Consider the following 27840-nt stretch of genomic DNA (forward strand, 5'->3'; position numbering starts at 1 on the left):
AAATAACACATGGACTTTTCTGTATTGTACACCTAAAAGTGTCTTAAAGAACATTTGAATATACAGATGGATACTGAAGAAGACTCCCTGGTAAGAAAATAGTATTCAGATATTTCAGTGGTGTAATTTATGGAAGCAAAAACATGCAAATCAGGGATATGCAGGGTTTAACAGCTTTCAGCACTGCATAGATGCAGAAAATCTCTGATGTGTCACTGTGTGTACATAGAAACAATGAGACAGCTGTCATACATTACCATGTATGCTGATGTCATGGTGTTTTCTGACTTTGTAAGGGATGTTTTTGTGACTCAGCTGCTTTGTGTTGCTTGTCAGAGGAGGGCTGATCCTGTTTCTAGCTGTCTTATCCTACTACAAAGGCTTAGTAGTGCAAAGATATAGATATTATGCTCATCATTATGGTGTAACACACTTTGATGAGTTGGAAAATACTAAATGCACTAATAGTATCAGATGTAATGCTTTCATCTAATACATACTGGGGATTCCATTGAAACAGATTTAGGTATATATATACACACACACACCCTGGGAGGGTCATGGCACATGCTTTTTCCAAAGGTAAAGCCCTTTCATTGGTTATAATATTGCTGATTGACATGAGGAGAGGGTGGCTATGCTACTTATCCAAGAAAGCTGGTATAGTCATGCTCTTTGAAACTCTTTTAATAATAGTGGCAATGTTTAAAGAAAAGCAGAATACTATTGTGACATACTGTAACATAATAGATTGTGATTACGTTCTAATATGCTAATATATATGTTGCTCATCTCTGCTAACTGTGCTCTTTTAGCAGTGATTTCTACAGGTGCAAGAGGTCAAATGCTGTTTCCATAGCTAAGGTTCACACTAAGGAATAGGGTTGATAATGCTCCAGATTTTGCAATTTAAAAAAATATGAAAATGTGATTTCTACTATTTTCTCCATAGAACATCAAAGACAAAAAAATGTGGTCATTATATAAAGCTGATTCATAAATTATAACCAAATATGCAGTTACTGTGTTTTGCCTTGTACAGAAGTGTAGTTTCTGGAAATACAGTCTGAGTGTGCACTAAATGCTTCTTTGGCTGCTCCATACTCCATACACACTGAGACCAGGCTGGGAGCAGCAGAAGCAGAAGCTGTTCTGAAGGGCTGAATAGGCTTGAGCTCAGAGGATAGAGGCCTTGTTGTCCTGCTCTCAGAGGAAACGGCTCAGTGAGCACTCGTGCTTGGGCCTGTGCAGTCTTGTGCATGGCACTGCCGTGCTGCTGATGTAATGCTTGTTACTCAGGATACTGTAGGACCAGGAACCATCAGTATTAGATCACTCCTGTGCTTTCTGCTTCAGGTCCATAGCCAAGCATCCTTTCTGTTGTCTTCCATGACACTGATGTTTCTGTTGTCCTATTCCTGGAGTAATATATGACGTTATAGTAGCTAAGTTGTGAATAGGTATAGAACATGCTACATTATTGGTTTTAATGATATAGTGCAGTAAACATTACAATCACAAAAGTACCATTTTAGATGTAATCATACAAAGGCCCAGTTTTAAAGCTTTTCTGCAAAGACCCGTAATCTCCCTAACAGTCCATATATTGAAATAGATAGATAGATAGATAGATAGATAGATAGATAGATACATACATACATACATACATACATACATACATACATACATACATACATACATACATACATACATACATATATATTTTATTGATCCCCAGGGGAAATTCAATAAATGTTTTTTCAATGCAATGTTCTGGAGCAGTTACATATGAGCGTCATGCTTAATGCAAGCTGTGGATTCGAAAAGTATAAACCCCCGGAAATGTAGTCTCTGGAGTGAAGGAACACTATTCAATACCCTGAGTGATGTTTGTGATCCTGAACTCACTCAAAATCAGTACCTGACCTCACTAATATTTTTGTGGTTCAGTGCCATTAGATCCTCACAGAAATATTCCAACACCTAGACATTCAAAAATAAATATTGCTTGAGTAGGTTGTACTTTGGATATCGTCACTGTCCAATCAAAAACACATATCTCCCAAAATAGCAACTTTACAGGAGAAGGAAAAAAATCTTCTTAAATTTTAATGGAAGTCAATGTAAAAAGATTTTGGAGCATTTCTATTGGTCCATTCTTCATGAAACTCATGAACTGTATTTTACACTGTGTTATTATTCAGGAAGGAAATGTAGTTTTTCAGATTAACCCCAGACAGCATTTACTGAAGGTTGATGTACAGTAAGCCAGCATCTGAAAGCACAGTGAATTGCTGTCTCTTTGTCCAATAATGGGCATGTGTGGGTAAGGAATTTGTCTCTAGACTTGAGATACAGTTTTCTCCCACACTCTCTTACTCTCCTGAGTTATGTCTTTTAGTGGAGACATACTAAAATTACATCTTAAAAGATAGTTTTGATGCCAAGTTAGAGCTCAAATCTCTAACTCCATAAACTGGAGTTTTTATGTATAAGTGGATGTAATGTTTTCCATTAACATCTCTTTAATTTAAAGCTACAAATGCTCCTTTTTTTGGTTGTAGGTTTTTTTTTTTTTGAAAAGGGATTTTTGCTGCATCTCAATTTCAAATTTTTTTTCAGAGAAACAAACATTTCATTCATGCAGCTAGCTCTATTTTTCAAAACCAGACAATGAGGCCCACACATTGATGTCATGATCAAAAAGAATGCTAGATTTCTTTTCTTTGCCCCATGCTGTTTGTTGCCAGTATGCCAGCATTATTGTACTATGCGCACATGAGAAATATTCATCATGGTGATGTTCATGTTTGTCCTTTTCAACTGGTGATTCACTCACAGAAACCTAATTTCTCTTCCTCAGGTGGTGACATGAGGTAGATAGTTATTAGATAATTAGATAACATTTTAATTGACAGATTTATTCCTGTTTGTGTCTGTTTTTTTGGGTGACATATAAAGGTAATGCAAAGTGGCCAAAACTTTATGGACACAGTTGTCCAACTGCACATGTAGCTTGTACATAAAACATTGTCAAATACAAAACACATTTCTGGCAAAGTTTGTATTCAATCAAACAAGAATCAAACAAAAACTAGTGTTTTCATCACAGCTGCAAGTATTATATTGGAATATTAGAGGGAGACATATAATGGAGATGTCTTGGAAGTCGATGCTTATTTTAGCAAGACCAGGTACCAGGTCTCATTCTTCATGGACTACAAGAGCATGGCTCTGGTGACCCTGTGTGTGTGTGTGTGTGTGTGTGTGTGTGTGTGTGTGTGTGTGTTTGACTGGCCTTCCTGAAGTCAACTAACCCTCCAATATATGTGGCTGTGTTCCAACACCTAGTGTAAATGCTTCCCAGAAAATTAGAAACTGTAAATACAGCAATCAATGGGGAGACAAACTCCCAACTGAATTCAAAGGAAACTTTGGGTTGTCCAAAAACATTTGGCCACACAGTGTACATGTAAATCAGAATTCTGATTGTCAGTCAGATGCTCACGTGTGTGTGAGAGAGAGAGAGAGAGAGAGAGAGAGAGAGAGTGGGGGGTGGCATGTCATTCATGGTGCATGAATAGTGTGGGTAAGAGTCAGGAGACAATTGCAAACAGAAGGCATTATTTTGAGTGGCTAACAGTGAAGAAACTTTCTGCTGGACAGAGACAGTCATAAACAGTAAAGACATATCTTTATTGTAATGCTGCTTATGACGGATTAGGATCTTACTAATGGAACTACCATGCAATGAGGGAAATGGAGTATTAGTATAATCGTTATTACAGCAGAGGACACTTCCCAGTAAGGTAACAATTTGAACGTGAAAAGTTGTAAATACAGTATTTTGGCATGTTTATAATGATTCATACCACTGTGTATTTTTCCCTCAGTTTGTAATGAGTTGGAGGTGTAGATGACTCAGGAGCTCTGATTTCTGAATGCATCTTTCTAAACGGGTAGGCCTTTAACCTTTACACTCATTGCTTTGCTTTTCTGCTGTTGGTATTAAACAAAGTTGATTAGTGAATCCTTTAAAACTGTGAGGCCAATAGATTATTATAGAAAATAAGGTCAAGTTAAGTAACATAATTTCAAATTACATTTCAAAGGCATTAAGTAGTATATATTTTCAAAAGAAGGCAATAATTTGTTATTTGTATATTTAAGGAATGTGTGCTTGTGCTGTTTGTGTGGTGTAAGAAGGCTGTGTTTTATATGGCTGGGTAAATTTAGTCTACATTTTTTTAATGTATTCATGTAGTGCTCTTTTATGTATGTGTTAATTTTTTTTTTTTTCGTGCTCATTGTGGAGTATTCATAATAATCTATTCATCATAATAAACACATTGTAAAGAACAAAAGGCTCTTTAAAATTAAAAATTTTGAATTAGGGATAAATTTTTTCTGTTATTTTTATTTTTTCCGTTCAGCCCCAGTAATCTAAAGTCAGTGTCATTTTTTTTCTTATTTAAGGGTTGTGTTTTTATTTATGAAAAGTGCTAGTGCCTCAATAGCTGTATTGTTTGGAGAGATTAGTTTTAAAGCTGTGCCAGAAGGAAGAGCGGAACTGAGCCATTCTAAATGAAGTGGGATGCTCATTCCTTGACTAAGGGCTGATGATGCCAAGCAGTGGGAACCTCATCCTACGAGCATGATCTCAGCAGAGAAGTCACTGCACACTAGAATGCAGAATACTGGTAGTACTAGCTATGAACTCAAAAGCAACTCTGAGGAAAGACTAATCTTTGTTCAGTAGATTGTAAAAACTGTTTTTGGATTAGATACTAGTGACATGGTTGGCTTACTTTTGGAAGATCATCATAAAAACTAAATGTGTATAACCCCTAAATGACTTTTGTATTCATGGAAAATACACTACGTATCTAAAAGGTTATAGACCACCCTCACGTGTAGGGAACTGAGCTACTTTAAGGTGAACACAGACATTCAGTTGTGCTTGCCCAGTTTGTATATTCTCTGTGTAAAAGTAAAATGGGTTGGTCTGGAACAGCTGCATATGGGCCTAAGTTCACCATACCTAAAGCCAGCTGTGGGGTACAGGGTATAATTTCTGAGTGGATCTGAGTTCTCTGGAGTGCTAGAGTTACATTCAAAACTGTTGGGATGATATTAAAAGGTGTCATTGAATCAGAGCTAATCATCCATCATCAGTAGCTGACCCCTCTAGTATTCTTGTGGCCAAATGCTATGAAATACTGACAGCAAAGTTCCAACACCTTGTGTAAAACCTCCCCACTGTAGTAGAAGCTGTTAATGTAGTAACTGGGGAATAAACCCTTTTTATAAACACTTTGCGAGAAGAAAATTTGTAGAACAAAAGCAAGTTTCCGCATACATTCTTCCTCATAGTGTATTATCTCTATGGACAGGTCAACTCTGGTGGTTATATGTAGTATTTTTCTACCTGATATCTGGTTAAGAAGGCTCCTCAGACAAGATATCAACGATTTAAAGTAAGGGTTCTCAAAAAAGATTCCAGAGAAACTAAAAGATTTGAGTAACAATCCGTGCAAAAGTCTAAAAGTGTCTACTGTTTGTGTAAATGACAAAGAAAAATAAATATCTTTTGTTGGTTTATGGCTTCTTTTATGTAAGCTTTTGTTCATTTTTTTTTTCAGAGCTGCTAGGCAGTGAGATTGTCCCAATCAGAGATGAGGACTGAAAAATGTTGGGAATTTCTGGCCATTTTTATGTTGATCCTGACAATATGGAGAGGTGTATCTTCAATGCAGATCCCTCCAGATGGTGAGCTTTCTTCATTAAACTTCTCTCTTTGTATTCGTATCACTGACTTTAAAGGATGTCTATGTCCGTAATGTTGTGTTTGTGTACAAAACCCATTACAGTGAGACAGCCCCCTATGATAACTAAGCAGAGCGTCCGAGACCACATTGTGGAGCCTGTTGACCCCATCACAGTGGAGTGTGAAGCAACTGGAAACCCTCCTCCAATGTATGTGAAACAGTGCAGTGTTTATGGCTCCATCATTCTGTGATTTTGAGGATATATATATATATATATATATATATATATATATATATATATATATATATATATATATATATATATATATATATATATATATATATATATACAGGCTGGGCCATTTATATGGATACACCTTAATAAAATGGGAATGGTTGGTGATATTAACTTCCTGTTTGTGGCACATTAGTATATGGGAGAGGGGAAACTTGATGGGTGGTGAACATGGTGGCCATTTTGAAGTCGGCCATTCTGGATCAAAATTTTGTTTTTTAAATGGGAAGAGGGTCATGTGACACATCAGACGTATTGGACATTTCACAAGAAAAACAATGGTGTGCTTGGTTTTAATGTAACTTTATTCTTTATTTACAAGTTTCTGACCAGTCCAGTTTTCTGGAAGACGTTAAAACTATGAAGGAACACGTATGGAACTATGTAGTAAACAAAAAAGTGTTTAAATGTATTTTATATTTTAGATTCTTCAAACTTATTTTAGATTCTTCAAATCTTTTACAAACTTCCTGTTTATATATATATATATATATATATATATATATATATATATATATATATATATATATAAATAACTTCCTGTTTGTGTCACATTAGTATATGGGAGGGGGGAAACTTTTCAAGATGGGTGGTGGCCATTTTGGATCCAACTTGTTTTTTCAGTGGGAAAAGGGTTGTGACACATCAAACTTATTGGGACTTTCACAAGAAAAACAATGGTGTGCTTGGTTTTAAAATAACCTTTTTCTTTCATGCATTATTTACAAGTTTCTGACCACTTATAAAATGTGCTCAAAGTGCTGTGTTGGATTGTCAATGCAACCCTCTTCTCCAACTCTTCACACACTGATAGCAACACAGCAGGAGATGCTATCACAGGCTTCCAGTATCCGTAGTTTCAGGTGCTGCACATCTCGTATCTTTACAGCATAGACAAATGCCTTTAGATGACCCCAAAGGTAAAAGTCTAAGGGGGTCAGATCGGGAGACCTTAGGGGCCATTCAACTGGCCCACGACGACCAATCCACTTTTCAGGTAACTGTTCATCTGGGAATGCTCAGAACTGACACCCATAATATGGCGATGCACCATCTTGCTGGAAAAACTCAGGGAACGTGCCAGCTTCAGTGCATAAAGAGGAAAACACATCATCATGTAGCAATTTCACATATCCAGTGGCCTTGAGGTTTCCATTGATGAAGAATGGCCCCACTATCTTTGTACCCCATATACCACACCATACCATCAGTATGTGCAACACCTGAAACTACGGATACTGGAAGCCTGTGCTAGCATTTCTCCTGTGGTGTTGCTTTCAGTGTGTGAATAGTAGGACAAGAGGGTTGCATTGACAATCCAACACAATGGGCAGCACTTTGAACACATTTTATAAGTGGTCAGAAACTTGTAAATAATGCATGAAAGAAAAAGGTTATTTTAAAACCAAGCACACCATTGTTTTTCTTGTGAAATTCCCAATAAGTTTGATGTGTCACATGACCCTTTTCCCACTGAAAAAACAAGTTGGATCCAAAATGGCCACCACCCATCTTGAAAAGTTTCCCCCCTCCCATATACTAATGTGCCACAAACAGGAAGTTATTTTTATATATATATATATATATATATATATATATATATATATATATATATATATATATATATATATATAAACAGGAAGTTTGTAAAAGATTTGAAGAATCTAAAATATAAAATACATTTTAACACTTTTTTGTTTACTACATAATTCCATACGTGTTCCTTCATAGTTACAGTCTTCCATATTCATTAACAATGTAGAAAATAATTAAAAAAAACAAAGAAAAACCATTGAATGAGAAGATACCAGTCAGTCCAAAGTACCAGTCCAAACGTTTGACTGGTACTGTACATTCACAATATGTGGAAAATGACCCAAAACAATGGAAACCCTCCCTGAATGGGCGTGTCCAATCTTTTGGGTACTAAATATATATGCAAAAGCCAAAAGGTACTTCCATTGACTGATTCTATTTATTTAAATTAAGGCTTTCTTCTTAGACTTAAAGGAGAAACTCAAGCTCTACTCTTGTGGAACTTCTGAAAACTGCTGTTTGTTGAACTATTTTTTCTCTTTTATTTTCTGTGTGCTGCTGTAGCTTCACTTGGATGCGAGATGGAGTGTATCTGAATGTGGCGAAGGACCCTCAGGTCTCCATGAAGAGACGTTCTGGAACATTGGAGATTTTTTTCTGGGGGCGTCCTGAGGACTATGAGGGTGTATACCAGTGCACTGCTACTAATGAGTTTGGTTCAGCTGTGTCCAGTCACATTCATTTACGTGTCTCCAGTAAGCATCAACAGTGTAATGAACAAAACTCCAACAACTTACACTTTTAAATGGTTCTCAGGACAAATGGCTATAAAATTGACATCGAGCCTTTATTCTGTGTGGTGGCTTAACACAGATCAGTGTTCCTTCTGAAATTACTGAATTTGATGAATGAAATGATACTGAAACAATTCTCTAAGGATTTTTTTTGCATTCAGGTGCTGATGTTGAGTGTAAGTTGATGGTAAATTCTGGATCACCAGCACCACTCCATCTGGTTGCAGTTACTGGCTGGTAGTCAGTCTATTGTTTTATACACCTGTAGGCAACAGTTGGCATTGCTATTGATGTGGTGTTGATAGGGTGGCACTGTGGTGCAGCAGTGTTGCAGTCACACAGCTCCTGGAGGTTGTGGGTTCAAGTCCTGCTGCAAATGACTGTCTGTGAGGAGTTAATTGTGTTCTCCCTGTGTCCACATGGGTTTTTTCTGGGTGCTCCAGTTTCCTCCTACAGTCCAAAAAGACACATTAGTAGGTGGATTGGCAACTCAAAAGTGTCCAAATTTGTAAATGTGTGGTGCCAGTCCAGTCCTGCCTTGCACCCAATGATTCTGGGTATCCACTGCGTCCCTGAAATGAATAAGCAGTTACAGACAATGAATGAATGAATGGTGTTGATATTCATTCATGTGCAGCTGCTGCAGTGTCCCGTTCTTATGGTATTCTGTTCCATTAATTTTTTATGGATGTTATATAAACTGTGAAAGCACAGATGAGAATAATGTCGATAATAGGTGCCACTTAACGTCCCAGAATTAACTCATTTATACGTGGTGTCTGCAAAGCTTTGAACATACAGGGAACATTACATTTAGAAAGCTCTTCAGATCATCTTATTCCCAAAACTACATATATTTGATCTACCAACTGAAAGACTGACACAGGTATTTATAAATATATATATGTGTCAGAAAGGGAATTGTAATCTCTCTTGTGTTTTAAACAGAGGCTCGTACATGGCTGAAAGAGTATTTGGAGCCAGTTTCTGTTTTTGTGGGTCTTCCTCTTATTCTGCCCTGCAATCCTCCGGTTGGCCCCCCCAAACCCCAGACCTACTGGATGAACAGCTGTGAGTAACAGCCTGAAAGAACAGTGGTCACAGTCAAGTTTAGAATAGTGCCAAGTCAGTGCCAATGTCAAACAAAGTGCACTAAACCTCTAAATTCTTTACCCTAGCAATGATACCTATCAAGCAGGACCGCAGAGTATCAATGGCAGAGAATGGAGACCTGTACTTTTCTAGCATTGTAGCTGAAGACTCTCTCACAAACTATGTGTGTACGGCCCGCTTTCCCAACACCAATACCATCCAACAGAAGCCTCCTTTCATCCTTCAGGTGCTCACAGGTGAGAGGCTTAAAACCACTTACTGGGGATGTGGGAAAATTGAGCTAGGTGATGACATTCTGGCATTGAAGAGGGTATTATAATTCCAAATGCTTAAATGCAGTTGTTATACACCAGATGACATATTGTCACTACAGAATCCAAATCACATTCTTTTACATTATGTAAACACTTCAAGCCAAAACTTTTTTAATCCTGAGGTGCTTCCCATCTTCAAGTCTAAATGACCACTTTTTTCCTAGTTAACAGTGTTTATGTTTTAAAACAATCCTCAAAGGCTATTTATAGGGGCTAATATGGGACAGAAGAAATTGGTCCTCCACCTGCAGGCTCTTATATACTGCTGGAGAAGGCAGTTTAAATATGAGGATTTAACCAACATTTGTATGCTTTGAGTAACACTTTACTATAGGTCACATTTGAAAGACTATGTGACACCTTCATAAGTTCTTCATGACAAGTGAAAAAATATATTTTTAAGGGAGTATGTCATGTAGCCTTATAAACGATGACCTACAGTTAAATGTTTTGTGTTGATGAGCCTTTTGTTCATTTTTCAGCTCGTATGGCAGCACAGTCTGCTCCGAAGTTTATGAAGCCCAGAGGACAAGCCAGTACTCAGATTGCCATGCTGGGGGAGGAGCTCATCCTGGAGTGTTTTGCTTCTGGAGTGTGAGTCTTGTATTAAAGTTCATTCTGAAAATGTCAGATCTTGAGCTGAAGCTTTGTCGTATTATATTTGGCTATCCTTTTGAAATTTCTCTCTCTCTCTCTCTCCCTCTCTCTCTCTCTCTCACTCTCTCTCTCTGTCTTAGTCCAGCTCCCTCCATTAAATGGACTAAAAACTGGGAAGCACTGTCCATGGAAGGAATGAAGTTGGAAAATTTCAATAAGACTCTGCGCATTAAGAAAATCTCTATGGACAGTGGAGGAGAATACATCTGCACTGCCACCAACAGGATGGGCAGCCTGGATCACATCATCACTGTTAGAGTTAAATGTAAATTCAAATCTGTCACATTCACTACCACTCATTACCACTGATTGTCTAAGACTAATATTAGATGCATTAGACACAGACTCTTCAGAGCTTTTTGAATGCAGCTGAATAGACAGGACAGCAGTGAAATAAAGCCAAGCTCCTTCAATCAGGAAGTACTTTTAGTGGTGAAGTATTTCCTCTACACCAGACATTTACTCTGTACTCTCTCTCTCACTCTGTGTCTTTTTCCCCCTCATTCTGCAGCAGTTCCATTTTGGGTTGAGAAGCCAGAAAGCCTGGTGCTGTCTCGAGATGATAGTGACCAGATAGTGTGTCGAGCTGATGGAATACCCAGGCCTCAGATACGGTGGTTAGTAAATGGACAACCTATCGAGGGTGAGATACATTACATGACATAGGAATAATCATCTCCAAACATTCATTCATTATCTGTAACCGCTTATCCAGTTCAGGGTCGCGGTTGTACAGAGCCCACCTGGAATCATTGGGCAAGGCGGGGAATACACACTGGAGGGGGCGCCAGTCCTTAACAGGGAAACACAGACACACACACATTCATACACTCACACCTATGGACACTTTGGAGTCACCAATCCACCTACCAACGTGTGTTTTTGGACCATGGGAGGAAACCGGAGCACCCGGAGGAAACCCACGAAGACACAGAGAGAACACACCAACTCCTCACAGGCAGTCACCTGGAGCTGGAATCGAACCCACAACCTCCAGGTCCCTGGAGCTGTGTGACTGCGACACTACCTGCTGCGCCACCGTGCTACCATCTCCAAACATTGCTATTAGTAATTCACTTCAAAATAATGAAGACCCCTAATTAACTGTAATTTCCCGATAAATGATTGACATATATTGTATCCAGGCACCCATTCATCCAGTTATCTCTTTAGCTGTTGATCTAAACATCCGTATTTGTATCTGTCTGTCCATCTCTGTTAGTTTCTGGTTGTTTGTCTCTGTGATTTTTCTCCGTCTGTTTTTCTGTCTGTCTTAAAGGTTTTTTGTTTGTATTCTTTTTTCTAGATGCTCCTAGGAGTCCAGGCAGGCAGGTATCTGGTGAGACGCTGATATTCCGCTCTGTGGTGCCAGACAGTACAGCTGTGTTCCAGTGTAATGCATCCAATCAGTACGGCTACATACTGGCCAATGCCTTCCTCGCAGTCATGGGTAGGACATGTGTTCTACTCAGATTCAGATTCTATAAAAGCTTTGTTCTCTCTGATATTCATGTCTCCTCTGTAGATATGAGGCCTCGATTGCTGGGCTACAGAGATCAGCTGTTTAAAGTGACTGAGGGCACTCAGACTCTGCTGCACTGTCCATATTTTGGATCTCCAAGACCAGAATTGCGGTGGTAATTATGCTTTTACAGAGTATTTTTGTTTAATTGTTTTGTTTAATTTAGCAAAAAAAATTCTTGTGTACCAATAATACATTTTATGTGTGGATGTTTTTCCAGGTCTAAAGCTGGGCTGGGTATTTTAGAGGGAGGTCGTTATAGAGTTCTGTCTAACGGAACCCTGGAAATCAGACGGACCAAACTTCAGGACCAGGGGACATATGCCTGTGTTGCCAGTAATGTCATTGGACGAGACGAGATGGAGGTAAAACTGGAGGTCAAAGGTAAGGCTACTTTTTGGGGTAGTTGTTCTTGTATTACTTTTTATTGTTTCATGTCTGTGTGACTGGATTTGCTCATTCAAAAAGCAACAGGGTTGAAAATCTCTCTCTGAATTCTGCTGAATGCATGGATTTAAAACACAGTTGACTGGATGCAGTTATATTTTATTTTTTACTTTATATTTTGCTTTATTTGCAGATATTTCTGAAATGATTTTTTCTTTTCCAGAGCCCACTAAAGTCCTGCGTGCCCCTCATAATGTGATTGTGATAAAGGGAAGCTTGGCTCAATTTGACTGTAAAATTCAAACTGATCCAACTCTGGAAGTGACTGTCACCTGGCTCAAGGACAAAAAGTTCCTGATATTAGGTAGAAGGTACATGCAGCCACTTAAACACCGTCACATTTTAGCATCCATGTTTAAATTTATAGCTGCAAAGGTTTGGACACCTCTGGTCAAATTACATATTGTGTTTATTTTTTTAAGTGAAAATGTAAAAGAAAATCCTTAACTGGGAGCACATTTAAAAGTTGCACTTTTCTAAAGAAAGTGCACAATTTCACATTTTTGTCATGTTTGACTAAGTGAAAAAATAAACGTAACCCTGTCATTACTTTCACGTTACTATTCATGTTTTTCCCCAGTGAATAAAATTCATGGAATAATCAGTAAGTGAGTTCTTTTTAAAGAATATACATGTGCTTTTTACTTACATATGATGTAATGTGACTGTGCAGGATGAAGAGAGATGAGGACTCTCTGAGCATCGCTGATGTGTATAAAAGAGATGAGGGTATTTATACCTGCAGAATTAAAACTGAATTAGAGGAGATCAGTGTATCAGCCAAACTCACTGTGATGGGTATGAACATAAACACACACACACAACATCATCATCATCATCATCATCATCACCACATACATGTACAGGGAAGGATTGTGAATACTAATCATCCCTATGTCTCTCCCTCTTTCAGACCGTCCTGATTCCCCTACTGACCTTGAGGTATCAGACCCATCAGAGAGGAGTGTCAGACTCACCTGGGTGCCTGGGCTCAGCAACCATAGTCCAGTAAAAGGTAACGTTTTACAGATTTATTTTTCATTAAAAGAAATATTTAGGCCAAAACCTGACTTTCCCTAATTTGAAAACCTGATTTGTCTAAAATATCTTCAGTTGATTCTTTAGTTTTCCACTGAAGACACAAGACAGAACCTGAATATTTTAAAGTATTTGTATAATAGCTCAAACCTTTCAAGAGGAATAACTGTTGATGATAGAAACTGGTGTCATGGTGCCTACATATGGCCAATTTCACTGGGATTCTTAAACTGAAGTGAAATTGCGTGAAAGGGTGTAGAGCTTCAAGATGGATCCTGGTGTGGTTGGTGTGGTGCAGTGGTAACACCATTTTGAGAAACCTGGGTTCAATTCCAGGTCTGGGCAACCGGTCTGTGCTGCACCAATAAGAGAATTTGGGCAAGACTCCTAACACTGCATTGGGCTACCTGTAATACAATTAACCTTGTAAGTCGCTCTGGACAAGAGCGTCTGTCACATGCCTGATATGTAATGTAAATGTATAAGCTTCCATTAGACTTGTAGTTTCAGAGTAAAATTAAAGGAGCCATCTTAACACACCAAATATATCTGTTATATTTCATTTCATTTTTGTCCAAATATTCAGTTAAGAGCACTTTATAATAGTGATTAACGTTACACACATACAAACCCACATTCTCAGAAAGGTTGGGACATGACAAATATACAAAGAAAAGATTACCAATATATTCACTGACAAATCTGTCTTATGTAAATATAAACACATTTTGAATTTAATGCCTGCAACACACTCCAAAAAAGTTGGAATGGGCAAAATAAGAGTAAAAATTGTATATAAAATTCATATCACACTGTTTTGAAGCATTACAAGTCAAGAACAAGAACTCTCCACACCCTCTCTACCTTTTCACACTTCCTCATACGACTTCCCCATATGATCTCAAGGATGAAGGGCCAAATGCAGGGAAGGTCCACCTTCCCTTAAATGAACAGGACACACTGACATTTTAGATGTGCAGAAAGTGTGTATTAATAAAGGTCAAGTTCCCAAAAATTGAGCATTCTTTGTCTATGGCAATCACTGAACACTGAACACAATGTCCCAGATGGGTTTTGTAGTTGCTATCGAGTGGTATGCATTATGTACAGTACGGTATGTGCAGTAATTTAAAGTGAAATCTGTTTTTAGAGTATCTGGTGCAGTTCACTGAAGATATCCTTGCGGACTACTGGCTGATACAGAGTGGCTGGAAGAATCTAACCAGTTACCCAGGTCACCTGAACTCTGTTGTGCTGAAACTCACACCGTTTGTTGAGTACCAATTTCGAGTTATCGCCATCAATGCCATTGGTCCCAGCAGACCCAGCAAACCATCTGAATACTATGAGACTGGTGGAGCTGGTCAGTTTGGTCAAATGAATAAACTACTGAAACAGTAACTATATTCATACTGAGGCAATGTTTGATATACTAATTATCTGTGTGTTACATGCTTTCAGTGCCAGATGCCATCCCTAAAAACATTAAAGGAATTGGAACTGGACTGTTCAGAAATAACATGGAGATCAGCTGGGAGGTGATGGATGGATGGATGGACTAGATTATTTTATGCATTTAATTGTCACATAAATCGTTCATAAATTACAATTAAAGCTGTTTACATCTTCAATAGCAATTATGTGTTACAATATATTGGAGTCTATGCTCACTGAGTTGGATATCTTTATCATGCTACTCGTATGACAAATGAATGATCCAAAAACATAAAGACACCTGGCTGTAGCAAATACATATACTCACTATTTGCTTTGTTCAGAACACACAAATTGAAGACTCACCTTACAAATACACATATTTCCTCAAAAGCTAGACTGTATTTTTGCTAAATTTAAAGGATATATTATGCTAGTTCCACTCTATATAATATCTGACTGACAGCAGCAGTCCTGTGATCAGAATTTTGCTTCAATTTTGCTAAAGATGAATGGAGTAGAGGGCGGCTAACACACAGAATTTTCATTGAGAGTTCCCTTGTGTAATTTTACACTTTTATAGTAAATAGACCTTACATGGCCAGTGAACAGCCTTACAAGGTAGGTGTTTGTAACAAGTTGAAAAGCACATACTGTACAGCAGAATAACTGTGGTGTGTTGTGTACATACTGTAGAGTGAAATAACTGTTGTGTTGCATCTAAAGCCGCTGGAGTACAGAGAGTGGAACGGGCCAAAGCTCCGCTACATTGTGTGGTGGAGGCGAAGAGACTCCAGAGAAGAGTGGAAGAATTATACGACCTACTGGTGGTGTAGTCACATCATCTACGAGACGGACACCTTCACACCCTACGAGATCAAAGTTCAGGCCGCGAATGACTTTGGCCTTGGGCCGGAATCCCCTGTTGTCATCGGATTTTCTGGGGAGGATCGTGAGTGGACCTTCTAAACAAATACTCTACAGATATATACAAATACGTTAAAACACTAATTGCTAATGCTTGCTCCAACGTGACATGGGTTAACAGGTCCCACCGCTGCTCCCACTGACCTGCGGGTCTCAGATGTGGAGAGCACACAACTGATTGTCCACTGGGAGCCTGTTCCCAGGGCCAGCATTATGGGAGAGATTAAAGAGTACAAGGTGAGACCTCAGCAAGAGTCAGTCATAAGAAACCCCAAAGCCTGTGTGGGTGCCAAATGTACAGTCCTTTACCATTAAAGGTCATTTTTCATGTAATTAATTTCTGTCTCCTTAAGTCTAATATCTTAATCAATTATTGATTAAGAACAAAACATTTTGTTTTGATAAAACCCTCAGATTCTTTTGAAAAAAAAAAAACCCTCAACAAGTCTTTTGGGAAGAAATATACATATGTATACAAACGTATACAAGAATACATTTGCTCCACAACAGCCAGTAACAGCACAACATTTACACATAGGTTTACATATGTGTAACTAAAACAGATCTAGACATTCCATTGTTGTGATGAATATGTTAATTTCTCGTGTTCCATGAATGTGTCCTTGTATGTTTAACTGCAATTTAAAAAAAGCAATCTAAAAAATGCTCTGTAAAGAAGAAACACATGGGCCACAGTTGTAGCTGTCTTAATCAAGTGGGGCAGCTCACACAATATTTAACCTGTACATAATGTTGATACTCATATGACATTAGTTCCAAATGTAATGTAATACAATGTTTCTATGAATACAAATTGACTACCAGCAGCTAAGCCTATGAATCAGCTTGTCCTGCATGTACCATGGATCAAAAAATGATATCAACAGTCAAGTGTGACACTGCCCAACGTATATAAGGCTGTGTTCACACTATAGTAGTCCCTCAGAAGCCTAATAACATGCGTCGACCAAGTGACATTCAGTCATTTAAGAGACAGCCTCAAGATTATCCAGCATTCATAGAACTGCAGCTACATTCCTAACTAGTGTTCCGTTTCATGCCGTCTGACTGCTGGAGGTGACAAAGCCTATGGAGAACCCATACCAGGAAGGTCAGGGGGATAGATGTACTTCATCAATGCTGGTTGATGCTGACAGAACAGAAGAGCCAAAGGCAGCTGAGAAGCCACATTGATTCTCTAGAATCTTAAGAAGATTGTAGATGAGGACCAAGTAGCAGCAGCAGAGGCTGTCCCTCTTCCAGGACAGCCCAAGATACAGAGAGACCCCTAGTAGAGTGACATGTGATGCCACTGAGGCTGAAGCAAACAGAGCTTTATACAGAGCAATCCAAAGATATTTGGTTAAATAGGCATCAAGACATTAATTCAACCTATTACCAGCATCAGTTGACCTTTGAGGTCAGCTGGGTCACTGGAAGACAAAAGCCAGGGGCAAAGCTTTAGACAGGAAGGATGGATTTGGCCACTAGGTGACACAGGAGAAATATGGCATCCACCAGAAGCAGTCAGGTTGGACAGACAGTGCACGTAACTCATCACTAGTTCTCCAGGTGGAATGTAAGATGTTGATGTGACCAGGGATTAATGAGTAGTTACTCTGATGGAAACTTAATTAATAAGCAGTTTTACAGGAGTTATGTAAGACTTACTTAATTAAGTTTACTTAATTATGAACCACTGTATTAACTAATTCACTATAACCTACTGTGTAATTAACCAGTACTTGGTAGTTAATAGTTAGGTGTTAATGCAGCACTAACCATTGGTTCCTGCTTAGTCCCATTATAGTTACCTATTAACTACCAAACAGTACTGTAAATTGTTAGCCAGTCTTCAGCGAGATACAAGGACTGAGATGACCAACAAGGACATACGTGCTATGGATCCATAGGGTTCTCTGCCTTTGCAGTTAGGTAGCAGGAAATAGAACTCTGACTGAGATGTTCTGTATGTTGTTATTCAGGTGTACTACTGGAGAGAAAGTAGCCGCCTTCCTCATCACACTATCAGCCAGAGGATAAAGACCAAGAGTTTTAAAGCCAATGGGCCTCGGCTCTCTGGTCCTCTGACCGGTCTCGTCCCCTACAGCAACTACTTGATGTATATTGTAGTGGCCAATAACCGCTACGAGGGACCACCCAGCAACAGGATTGAGTTCCAGACACTTGAAGGAGGTACTTATGGCTGTTGTTATTCAAACAAAATATAATGAGGAATTTGTTAATTTACCATATTTATCTGTTTTCATCTCTCTTTCTAGTGCCCTCTATTCCCAGATCATTTAGAATCATGCACAAGCATTACGACACTATATATCTGGACTGGGAAGAACCTGCAGAGCCCAATGGCATTCTAACTGGATACATCCTTAAATACCGGACAAGTGAGAATAACTCTAAATTTATGGTTCTAGAGCTACTGGAATAATTTATATGATATAATTTAAATGATAAACTATTGTTATAACATTATAACATTATACGTGCACATCCTAATTTAATTGGTCTTCATTTGCTATGTAGTGAATGTAACTGTGGGAGAGAGGATGCAAGTGGAGTACCTTTCCCCCAACACCACACACTTCTCACTACGCCGCTTCGATCGATACACTCGCTACAAGTTCTCTCTAGCAGCTCAAACTCAACTTGGAGTGGGGGAGGTGGTCACAGAAGAGTCACCCCATTTCACAACAGAAGGCAAGAACCTGTGGATATTTGACTTGAACTGTGTAATGTGACATTGAAATAATCATGCCATAAACATTTTATTGAAGATGTCAGGTTCTGTCATTATTTCTTCGGTAATATGACAGTGTAATTCACATTTATGGCATATGATGGATACTCTTGTCCAATGGGAGGCTAATGCAGTTTTAGGAGTCTTGCCCAGGGACACCTATTGGGAACTGAACACTAATCTACCATGTGGAAGGCACTGGTGATACCCACTACACTATACAAGCTCTGACATGTAATGGCAGATGATTCTGTTTGATGCCGTGACAGCTTACGTTTTAGCAGTCAGTTGTTATTGCATTAAACATCATACGTCAAGTATCAGCAATGAAAACATAACACTGAAAATGTTTTGTATTTGTATATATTCTAGGAGAGACTGTCTTAGTTCTTTAAAGGGTTCTACATATTGTGTGTGTGTTTGTGTTTGAACAGAATACACCCGGGAGCAAGTGGATATTGCCACTCAGGGTTGGTTCATTGGCTTGATGTGTGCCGTTACGCTCTTGGTTCTCATCATGCTCACTGTCTTTTTCATCAAAAGGAGTCGTGGAGGAAAGTACCCAGGTACAACAAACACACCATTATGCAGGATATTTCAAATAAATATATTTTTTATTTATTTATTTATTGTTACACTTTCATAGCGCCTTTATAGATACCCAAGGACACTTTTACAATCAGCACTGCTCAGATGCCATTCCATGCAACAATCCACACACACTGGCAAGAAGCGGCAGCCAAACATACACAGCATACTCTCAACCAGGAACGACCATCCTCCTGGAGGACTGCATCAGGCACTGGGGATTCACCCAGGATAGAGAGCCAATTCATATTGGGCATTCACATGCACACTTATTCACTCACACAATGACAGTTATTAGAGAAGCCAATTCACCTAACCTCAATGTTTTTGGATTGTGGGAGGAAACCCACGCAGACACAGGGAGAACATGGAAACTCCACCCAGATGGGACTTGAACCCAAGATCCCAGCGCTGAGAGGCGAACGTGCTAACCACCAAGCCACCATGGCGCCCATCTTAACAATTACAGCAACATTACACAAGAATTTGAATGTAAACATATTAGATATGTCATAGTATATGTAGGGTGCATAAATTGTAATTTCTTTTCTTTCTATAGTACGGGACAAGAGAGATTTTGAACTTGATCCAGTTGACGAGAAGGACGAAGGGACTTTTGACTACAGGTAAAGCAATGTGGTAACTTTCCATAATATAATTATTTAAAAGCCTAGTTACATGTTCATATCACCCTTACAATAGAACAGTGAACTACAAGAAAATTCTATATGAATTAAATAATAATAATAATATGAGTTTTGTACATATTCCATGTCATGTTTTAACACTGATATACCACATTATGCTGAGAATTTGCACCACAATAACATACAATCTCTCCCACTCTGCATTCATCAATTCATCATTCAACTGTTTCATTCTTTCTTATTTTTCATCCCACATCTTTTCCAATTGCACTCCTGAAGGTCGCTTGAAAGGTATGATGTATGTCATACATAACCAAAGTTAACAAGCCATTTAGTAATATTATGTTTAGTTGCTTTATAATCCACTGCAGTATGTATGTTAATAAACTGAGTCATTTATAATGGTTTCACTAGAACACAAAATCTGACTAAACCACTCCTTTACATCTGTCTGCCCTCTGGTTGTATGTTATATATGTGCCAGGCTTGCTGTAAATGCTTTTACTGCATATGAATATATGGTTTTGAGCAAAGTTCATATTGTTAAGTGTTTAATGTTGTGTGCTATAGGATAACAAGGGTGCCCACATTACCTTACTCCAGGCGGTAAGTATTTCCTCCAGACATTTAGGGAAATATTGTAGAGTTATACATTAGTAAAAAATTTTCCCAGGGGTGGCATGGTGGAGCAGCAGATAGTGTTGCAGTCACACAGCTCCAGGTGGTTGTGGGTTTGAGTCTCGCTCCGGGTGACTCTCTGTGAGGAGTTTGGTGTGTTCTCCCCATGTCCGCGTGGGTTTCCTCCAGGTACTCTGGTTTCCTCCCACAGTCAAAAAACACATGTTGGTAGGTGAATTGGTTACTCAAAAGTGTCCATAGGTTTGAGTGCCAGGTTGTGTTCCTGCCTTGTGCCCCATGATGCTAGGTAGGCTCCGGAGATTCTAAAATTATACTTATACTTCTTTAATTATAATTATACTTCTAAAATTAATACATTTACATTTACAAAATTAAACATGATAAATGCACAAATAAAGTTTTGCAATAACTAGTAATAGATATAACATATAACATAATCATATTTATTCCTCAGTGAAACAGGAACCTGTTCTGGATGTCAGAATAAAGGTTCATAAACATAACATTTATTTAAGCAAAATATAAATTGAAGCATGTTTCTGTTACATTGTGTTGAGTAAGAATTTTTAGGTAGCTGGAAATGTAAAGATTTATAAGAAAAAGTTGTTTTCTTCCCAAAATAAATCATTTCAAATAATGGTAAATTAAAATAACTGTCGTGTTATTTACATATACATAGCATTTGTTTGTGTATTTAAATTCCTGTGTATATTTATTGTGTTTGTGCTGTATGTGTGTTTCTCCAGTGAGGAGGAGAGCCGACAGGGCCGCAGTCAGATCGCAATGGAACACATGCAGAAAATGACAAACAGTGATGACAGCCTGATGGAATATGGAGAGGGAGATGAGATTGAATTCAATGAAGATGGCTCTTTCATTGGCGAGTACACAGGCACCAGTAAACGAGACAGAGACAGCAGCCAATACCATGAGAGTTCAGAGGCCACCTCACCTGTTGCCATCTACTCTTTTGGGTAAAGTGACTCTCATAGGCAGTGATGGGGGAGTAAAGTATGTGATGTCCAAATACTTGGCCTGGAATAACAAACAGTTTCGTCTTATTATTCATAAACCTGGACCTGATCCTGGCCATTTCTGGCCACCTAAGAATAAACAGGACAGGAGTGTCGGACTGTAACCAAAAGCGTTTAGCGATCCTCAAGCAGAAGAATATTGATGGGACATATTATGTTACTATGACATTTAACAGTTATGCTGACCGAATGTGTGTTCTTTACATACCAATCAGATTTTTTTTTTCATGGTTGTGAATGAAGGGAAGCCAGTGCCTGTGTGGAAGATTAATCTATTTATCATGTTGATAAGAGAAAAGAAGGGAACATGATTTTGGTAGTGGATGTGTGTGAGCTGGCTGAGGTAGGTCTGTGGCAACTTCCACTGGATAGTATTTTAAATGACAATGTTTATTTCTGCAGTCTTTATTGTCTGTATTTACAACAAACAACAAACATTTATGGAAACATGCTCTAACAGTATTTGCTGCAGTAACACTTTCTACTTCAAACTACATGTTGTAATATTTTTTTAAGATTGGCTCGCTTTTGAAGTAGGGGCCTATCTAATATCACTCTAGCAGCTGCTCCAGTGTATTTCATATAGTTTCATGGTTTTCTACTTATTTTACAGCCATGAAAGCTGTGCATGTGCAAATGAACGTTTAAGTCCACAAGAATAGTCTAAGTCCATACTTTTATGTTCAGAGTGTCTACACACTTTTGGACGTATAATGTAGATGGACCTCTATTACTGTTAACACACTAAGGAAAACAGTAAAAAAACAAAGTGTACCCAGTTGAATCACACTGACATGTCACTAAAAGAACTTTATAGTTATAATAAAGTAAATATAGTTACTAATGGCTCACTGCTGTGAATCTGTGGGTACAGTATGCACAATGGCACAGAAACAAGATTCAGAAGAAATAAGCCATCTATATTTGTATTTTGCAGAATTACTGGCATTTGCTCTGTACTATATGAGCAGATATTATAGTACTGTATCAGTGCTTGAAATTCATTCTCCTAGATTTGATTTGAATACTACCTGAAAACTTTGTCTGTCCACTTTGCATGTGTAATCCTGTAAATACTGTGATGTTACCTGTACAATAATATATTCAGGCAAACTTATTTCATAACCTTAAATAAAGTTCAACTGTCCACAAACGCTGATGTTTTTTTTTACTATTTTTTTTTCAAACTACAGCGCTTGCAGGGATAAAAAACAATGTGGAAATAATCAAGTCACATTGCATTTAACCACTGTACTTTACTATATGACTATTAATGAGAGTACTCCATTTAGTGAAGAGAATTAAACCCCAACATAGTGTCACTAACATGTATCAAAAACTCCTGTGAAGCACCAAAGGCTACATGAGTGCAAGGTCCTATTTAAAGTGTGTCAAAACCCAGCAGAACTTAACATCCAATTGCCAAGGAAGTAGGCTGCTTTTAAAAATTTCTTTCTTTCATTTTCAATAACCACTATATTAGTGGTTGTGCTGGCACACTGGGCCCAAAATGACTGGGCACATGGCACAGGAACACACACTGGACAGATTGCGAGTCCATCACAGGGCATCACACAGTCACAAATTCACTCACACATATGGACAATTTGAAAGGCTTATCCACCTTCCAGCATGTGTTTTTGGTCTGTGGGAGGAACCAGGAGCACCTGAAAGAAACCCAAGCAGATACAAACAGAGAGGACACACCAATCTCCACCAAGACAGTGACCTGAAGTGAGGTTCAAACCTACAACTGCAGAATCCTAGAACTGCATGATACTACTCGTTGCACAAATCTGCCAATCAAATACATACATTTTAAATAATCTTACTCGTGGGCGGCATGGTGGCGCAGCAGGTAGTGTTGCAGTCACACAGCTCCTCCCACAGTCCAAAAACCCACATTGGTGGGAGTGTGTGTGTGTGGCACACTATGAAGGACTAGTGCCCCCTTCAGGGTGTGTTCCTGCCTTATGCCCAGTTATTCCGGGTAGACTCTGGGCCCACCGCAACCCTGAACTAGATAAGCGGTTATAGACAATGAATGAAAGAATGTAATAAGGACCAGAGAAAAAGAGTAGTTTTTCTGATGTGATTTAATGAGATTCTCAAGTCTAAAAAGTATTATTTTGTATGCTTTATGTATTGAATGTGAATGTGTTACTGAAAACGTTTCAGTCCAGTATATTAATTACAGCCATCCTTTCTTTCCTAAAATATTTTGGCCAACTCCCAACTCACGTTTGCCTTTTTGTTCTGTTTGTTGACAAACCCAACAGCATTTAACAACACCAGGGACTTATGATCCTCAGACCATCAGATCATCAGTCCATCCGATGAACCAGTGCAATAAGACCTGGTGGAATAAAGATTGTATAATCTGATGATCATTGAATTCTCACAGTGATAAGACATAGGTGACAATGTAAACAGATACAGCTGATGTGGAGCCAATGTACCTGTTATATAAGGATGCAAGTAAACTGATGACAGGGCACAAATCCCTGCCAGTTTGCTGTAACCCATGCTCCAGATTCCACAAAGGCCAAAGGACATCTCATTAATCAAGGCCAAGCACAGTTCTGTGCCCCTAGTCTAAAAAAATATTATGAGTGTGAAGCTTGTGTGCTGTGAGAGATCAGTTGAAATTCTGTGTTCGTAGATTGAAATTTGTCATCAGCAGTGCAGTATGTGTGTTATCTGCCCATGAATAATCCTTCAGAGCTCACAAACTATATCAATGGGGTTAAAAACTGAGGTTCATCAAACACACACTTAATCCCCCTTCCTCCTGTGCTGACCCAGTACACCTCAATTTTAATTAATTAATTAATTAATCCTACACAGAATCATCAAAATGTCACACACTGCCAGTTAACTTAGTAAGAAGGGTGGGATAAGTTCTTGAATTGTCACTTTTGCACACTGAGAGGTTTCTACAACTCACTTTCACTTTGGTGTGTTTATTGATATAGAGTAGAGTTCTAGATATTTGTTGATGTTTGTACCTGTTTCCCCTAGTTTGTGTTATTTACTGTCATGATGATTTGTTTCCCCATATGTTCCCCTCCAGTGTTAGACGGTGGAGTAGCCCTCAGTCAACATCCAACAGTGCTGTAAGTGTGGTTACACCATTAAAGAGGCAGTGCAATGGCAAACCTGCTGTCTTAGTGTTAGTCTTTTGTGGGAACGTTGGAGTATCCTCCACCCACAAGGAACAGATGACAGACTATGTCCTAGTCATCATAAAATATTCATTTGTCTACTGAAAGTTGCTAGCACAGTTTCCATTTCTGCTTATACAGAGAAGTAAACCGCTGGGTTGAACTACAACAGAAAAAGGAACATTTCATGATGACTGGGACACACCTATGAAGCATTAGTCATAATCCTTGTATGGATTTATTTATGGAACATTCTGAATCCTTCCTCTTACATTTTGTCCAGTCATTATTAATTATTGACTGCCTCCACGCAGCTAACAAGGGGCTGCGTGGAGGCAGGGGCTGTTTCAGTTGGTTTGCAAGATTGAAGTTGAATGTTGTGCGTTAACATAGTAAACATGCTGTAGAGATGAGGTGGTGGTATGAATTACACACACACACTATATATATATATATATATATATATATATATATATATATATATATATAGATATTATATAACATAACCTGTGATAAATATATTTTTCTTTTTTCACCATTTTTTGAACAGTCATTTTATTATTTAGTTTAATTTCTCTAAATATCTAGAAATATTTATATCAAGTAGATCATTTGTGAATAAACTGCATCATACATGCGCCATCTGAACTAACATTTAGGCATTTGTATGAAAAGTGAGTGGTTATAATTCCAACAGTAACAGCACCTTATAGTAATAATGACCTCTGTGAAAGTTGGTGTTGGTCAGATGAGGGGTGGGTGACAGAAAGCATAAGACCACTTCCTCAAGCTGTGATCATAACTTCTCAAAAGTCTCCTTATACTATGTTCGTTTCAAGTTGAGAAATATGGAAATAAGTTGTTGTTTTAGTACTATTCAAATATACATATACACCATACAACATTGTTTGTGTAGGATTTGAGTAAGATCCTTTGTAGACTGTAGAACACTGAAAATCCAGTTACTCTGTAGGCATTCACATTAACATGCATTATATATTCAAAAGTTCACAAACTCTCCTTGATGTGAGTTATTTCTGTTCTGAGGGTACACCCATTGATAAAAATGGTGCTGAAATGTGCAGACACACTCCATCAGCACATGAGCCTAAGATCACACTGCCTAGTGCCAAAAGTAATCTAGAGAAGTACAAAGTGGAGCATAGCTCTCTAGACTAATACAGCTCTGTCCAATAATTATTAGTGGTAATGCTTGATCATGACACTGCTGTGTGCCACTATCATTTATCTAATGCCAAAAAGGAATCAGTGGCAAAATGCAACAATCATCAACATATTAAAAAAAAACACTACAGCAATTAAACATTGATGCCAACTTTTACCTTATCATCTGTCTTTCTTGGTCAAACCTGATTGTTACTATTGGCCCTGCTAGATCGCTGTCGTATAACAGCTATATTATACAGACAACAGCACATCTTCATTTCTAAAGCAGTAAAACACAGCCTTGAGGATCTTGGGCCATAAAGGTCAGCATCCAGATTAACAAAAGAGATAGTCACTGCTGGTGTTGCATAGTGTCATATTTAGGTCAGAGGTGCATGCATTTACTTTTTGTATGTGCAGATACAGTACACTGAGATTCCAGAGGTACATATATCCTGGCTTTTTAGCAGAAACACATGCCACATATGTGCACCTTGTAGAAACAGAGTTTCTAAATCTAACGTGTTTGCTGCTGGAAAGTGATCAACTGACCAAGTACCTTACTGTTGACAATTTACTGTAAATTATTATGAATATATTTAGAACACAAAGAATTTTTCTTTCATCTAGTGGGTTATTTTCTCTTGTGTGATGGAAAAGCTTTGCCACTGGTAAACTGACATTCTGTTGTTTTCAAGGTGAAAATAAGTCCACATTGTCGACCGATAACAAAATAAAATGTGCTATTTTTATACAAATATTAATTGAATTTCTACTGTAATATTATTTAACTAGTAATATTCATTCATTGTCTGTAACTGGGCACAAGGCAGGAACACACCCTGCAGGGGGCACCAGTCCTTCACAGGGCAACACATACTCACACATTTACTCACACTCTCACACCTATGGGCACTTTTGAGTCACCAATCCACCTACCGATGTTTGCTTTCTAGACTGTGGGAAGAAACTGGAGCACCCGGAGGGAACCCACGCGGACACGTTGTGTGTTCACTGTGTGTGTTCAATGCCACGGATGGGTCAAATGCAGAGAAGTAATTTCCCTAAGGGGATCAATAAAAGGTGTTTCTTCTTTTCTTCTTTCTTCTATTTTATAAGCTTTCCAGTGATTAAAAAGAATGTTTTTTTCTTTTCCTGATTATTTAAGTTAATTAATTAAAGTTAATTATGACTGGGCTTATTAGAAAGAGCCTTAAAGTGTCCAAATGCCTCTTTAAGTGCATTGCCAAATAAATAATTGCCACAAATACATATTAAAAACATTGCACCTCCTCTACAAGGAACACATTTAGTGTCAGATTTTTCTGCATTTTATTTTTTTTAATTACAAATGAATTTGTAAAATAAAATAGAAAAACTAAAACCTAAAGTATAAAATATTCCATTTTCTACAGAATATATAAATTCAGCAAATAAAATAAGAATGGTGTAGGACTACTGTCTACTCTGTATACCTTTACCCTACAGGACAGTATTAAATAATACTTTTGCATAATTTGCATCAAGTTGATAGGACTTTGCTCATAATTCATAAACAGTAATAAAAATCTTATCAACAGAAGCATGGACAATTTTCAGCTCTCTCAGTCTTTAAAGAGTCTTGGGAGGTGAGTAGTTATTGCGCAACTATGATGTCATCAAACATATGAATATATATTAGTGGGTCAGTTGTCAGTCCTCAACTGCCAGAACTCCAGGTAAGACCCATAATACCATATGTAAGATTAATAAAGTATATTTATATTAAATAATATCAACTTTAAATTCGATGTTTGTTAGACACATGCAGTATGAACACTGAGGTTACAAAGGGGAAACTTCTTGTGTGTGTGTTTTTTTTTTTTGTTTTTGTTTTGTTTTGTTTTGTTTTAAAGCTAAGCTTTGTGTTGTTTGGATTTTAGCTGGAAAAACCAGGAGAGCAACTTTCTCTCATTTCAAACATACAGGGTCCCAAAAGGGCAGAAGCTAAAAAAATGT

At 38.2% G+C, this 27840-nt stretch overlaps 1 protein-coding gene across 2 annotated transcripts; it reads left to right on the forward strand.

Annotated features, from left to right (window-relative positions):
- nfascb (neurofascin homolog (chicken) b) lies at positions 1–22618 on the forward strand. 2 transcript variants are annotated; one of them, XM_066673216.1, is made up of 28 exons: positions 1–90; positions 3894–3959; positions 5643–5769; positions 5871–5976; positions 8164–8354; positions 9342–9464; positions 9572–9742; positions 10303–10414; positions 10558–10742; positions 10989–11120; positions 11784–11927; positions 12003–12114; positions 12220–12383; positions 12610–12757; positions 13120–13244; positions 13360–13461; positions 14635–14847; positions 14946–15022; positions 15645–15870; positions 15967–16082; positions 17831–18041; positions 18128–18250; positions 18390–18563; positions 19038–19169; positions 19751–19817; positions 20118–20129; positions 20409–20444; positions 21224–22618. In XM_066673216.1, exons 3-28 carry the CDS (start codon positions 5676–5678, stop codon positions 21453–21455), a joined length of 3528 nt encoding a protein of 1175 aa, XP_066529313.1. In that variant the 5' UTR covers positions 1–90; positions 3894–3959; positions 5643–5675; the 3' UTR covers positions 21456–22618. The 2 variants fall into 2 exon arrangements, with proteins under 2 accessions (XP_066529313.1, XP_066529314.1); XM_066673217.1 differs by lacking the exon at positions 20118–20129.
- The last annotated feature ends 5222 nt before the right edge of the window (positions 22619–27840 follow it).

The sequence above is a fragment of the Hoplias malabaricus genome, chromosome 5, assembly GCF_029633855.1.
Source record: "Hoplias malabaricus isolate fHopMal1 chromosome 5, fHopMal1.hap1, whole genome shotgun sequence".
Lineage (NCBI taxonomy): Eukaryota > Metazoa > Chordata > Actinopteri > Characiformes > Erythrinidae > Hoplias > Hoplias malabaricus.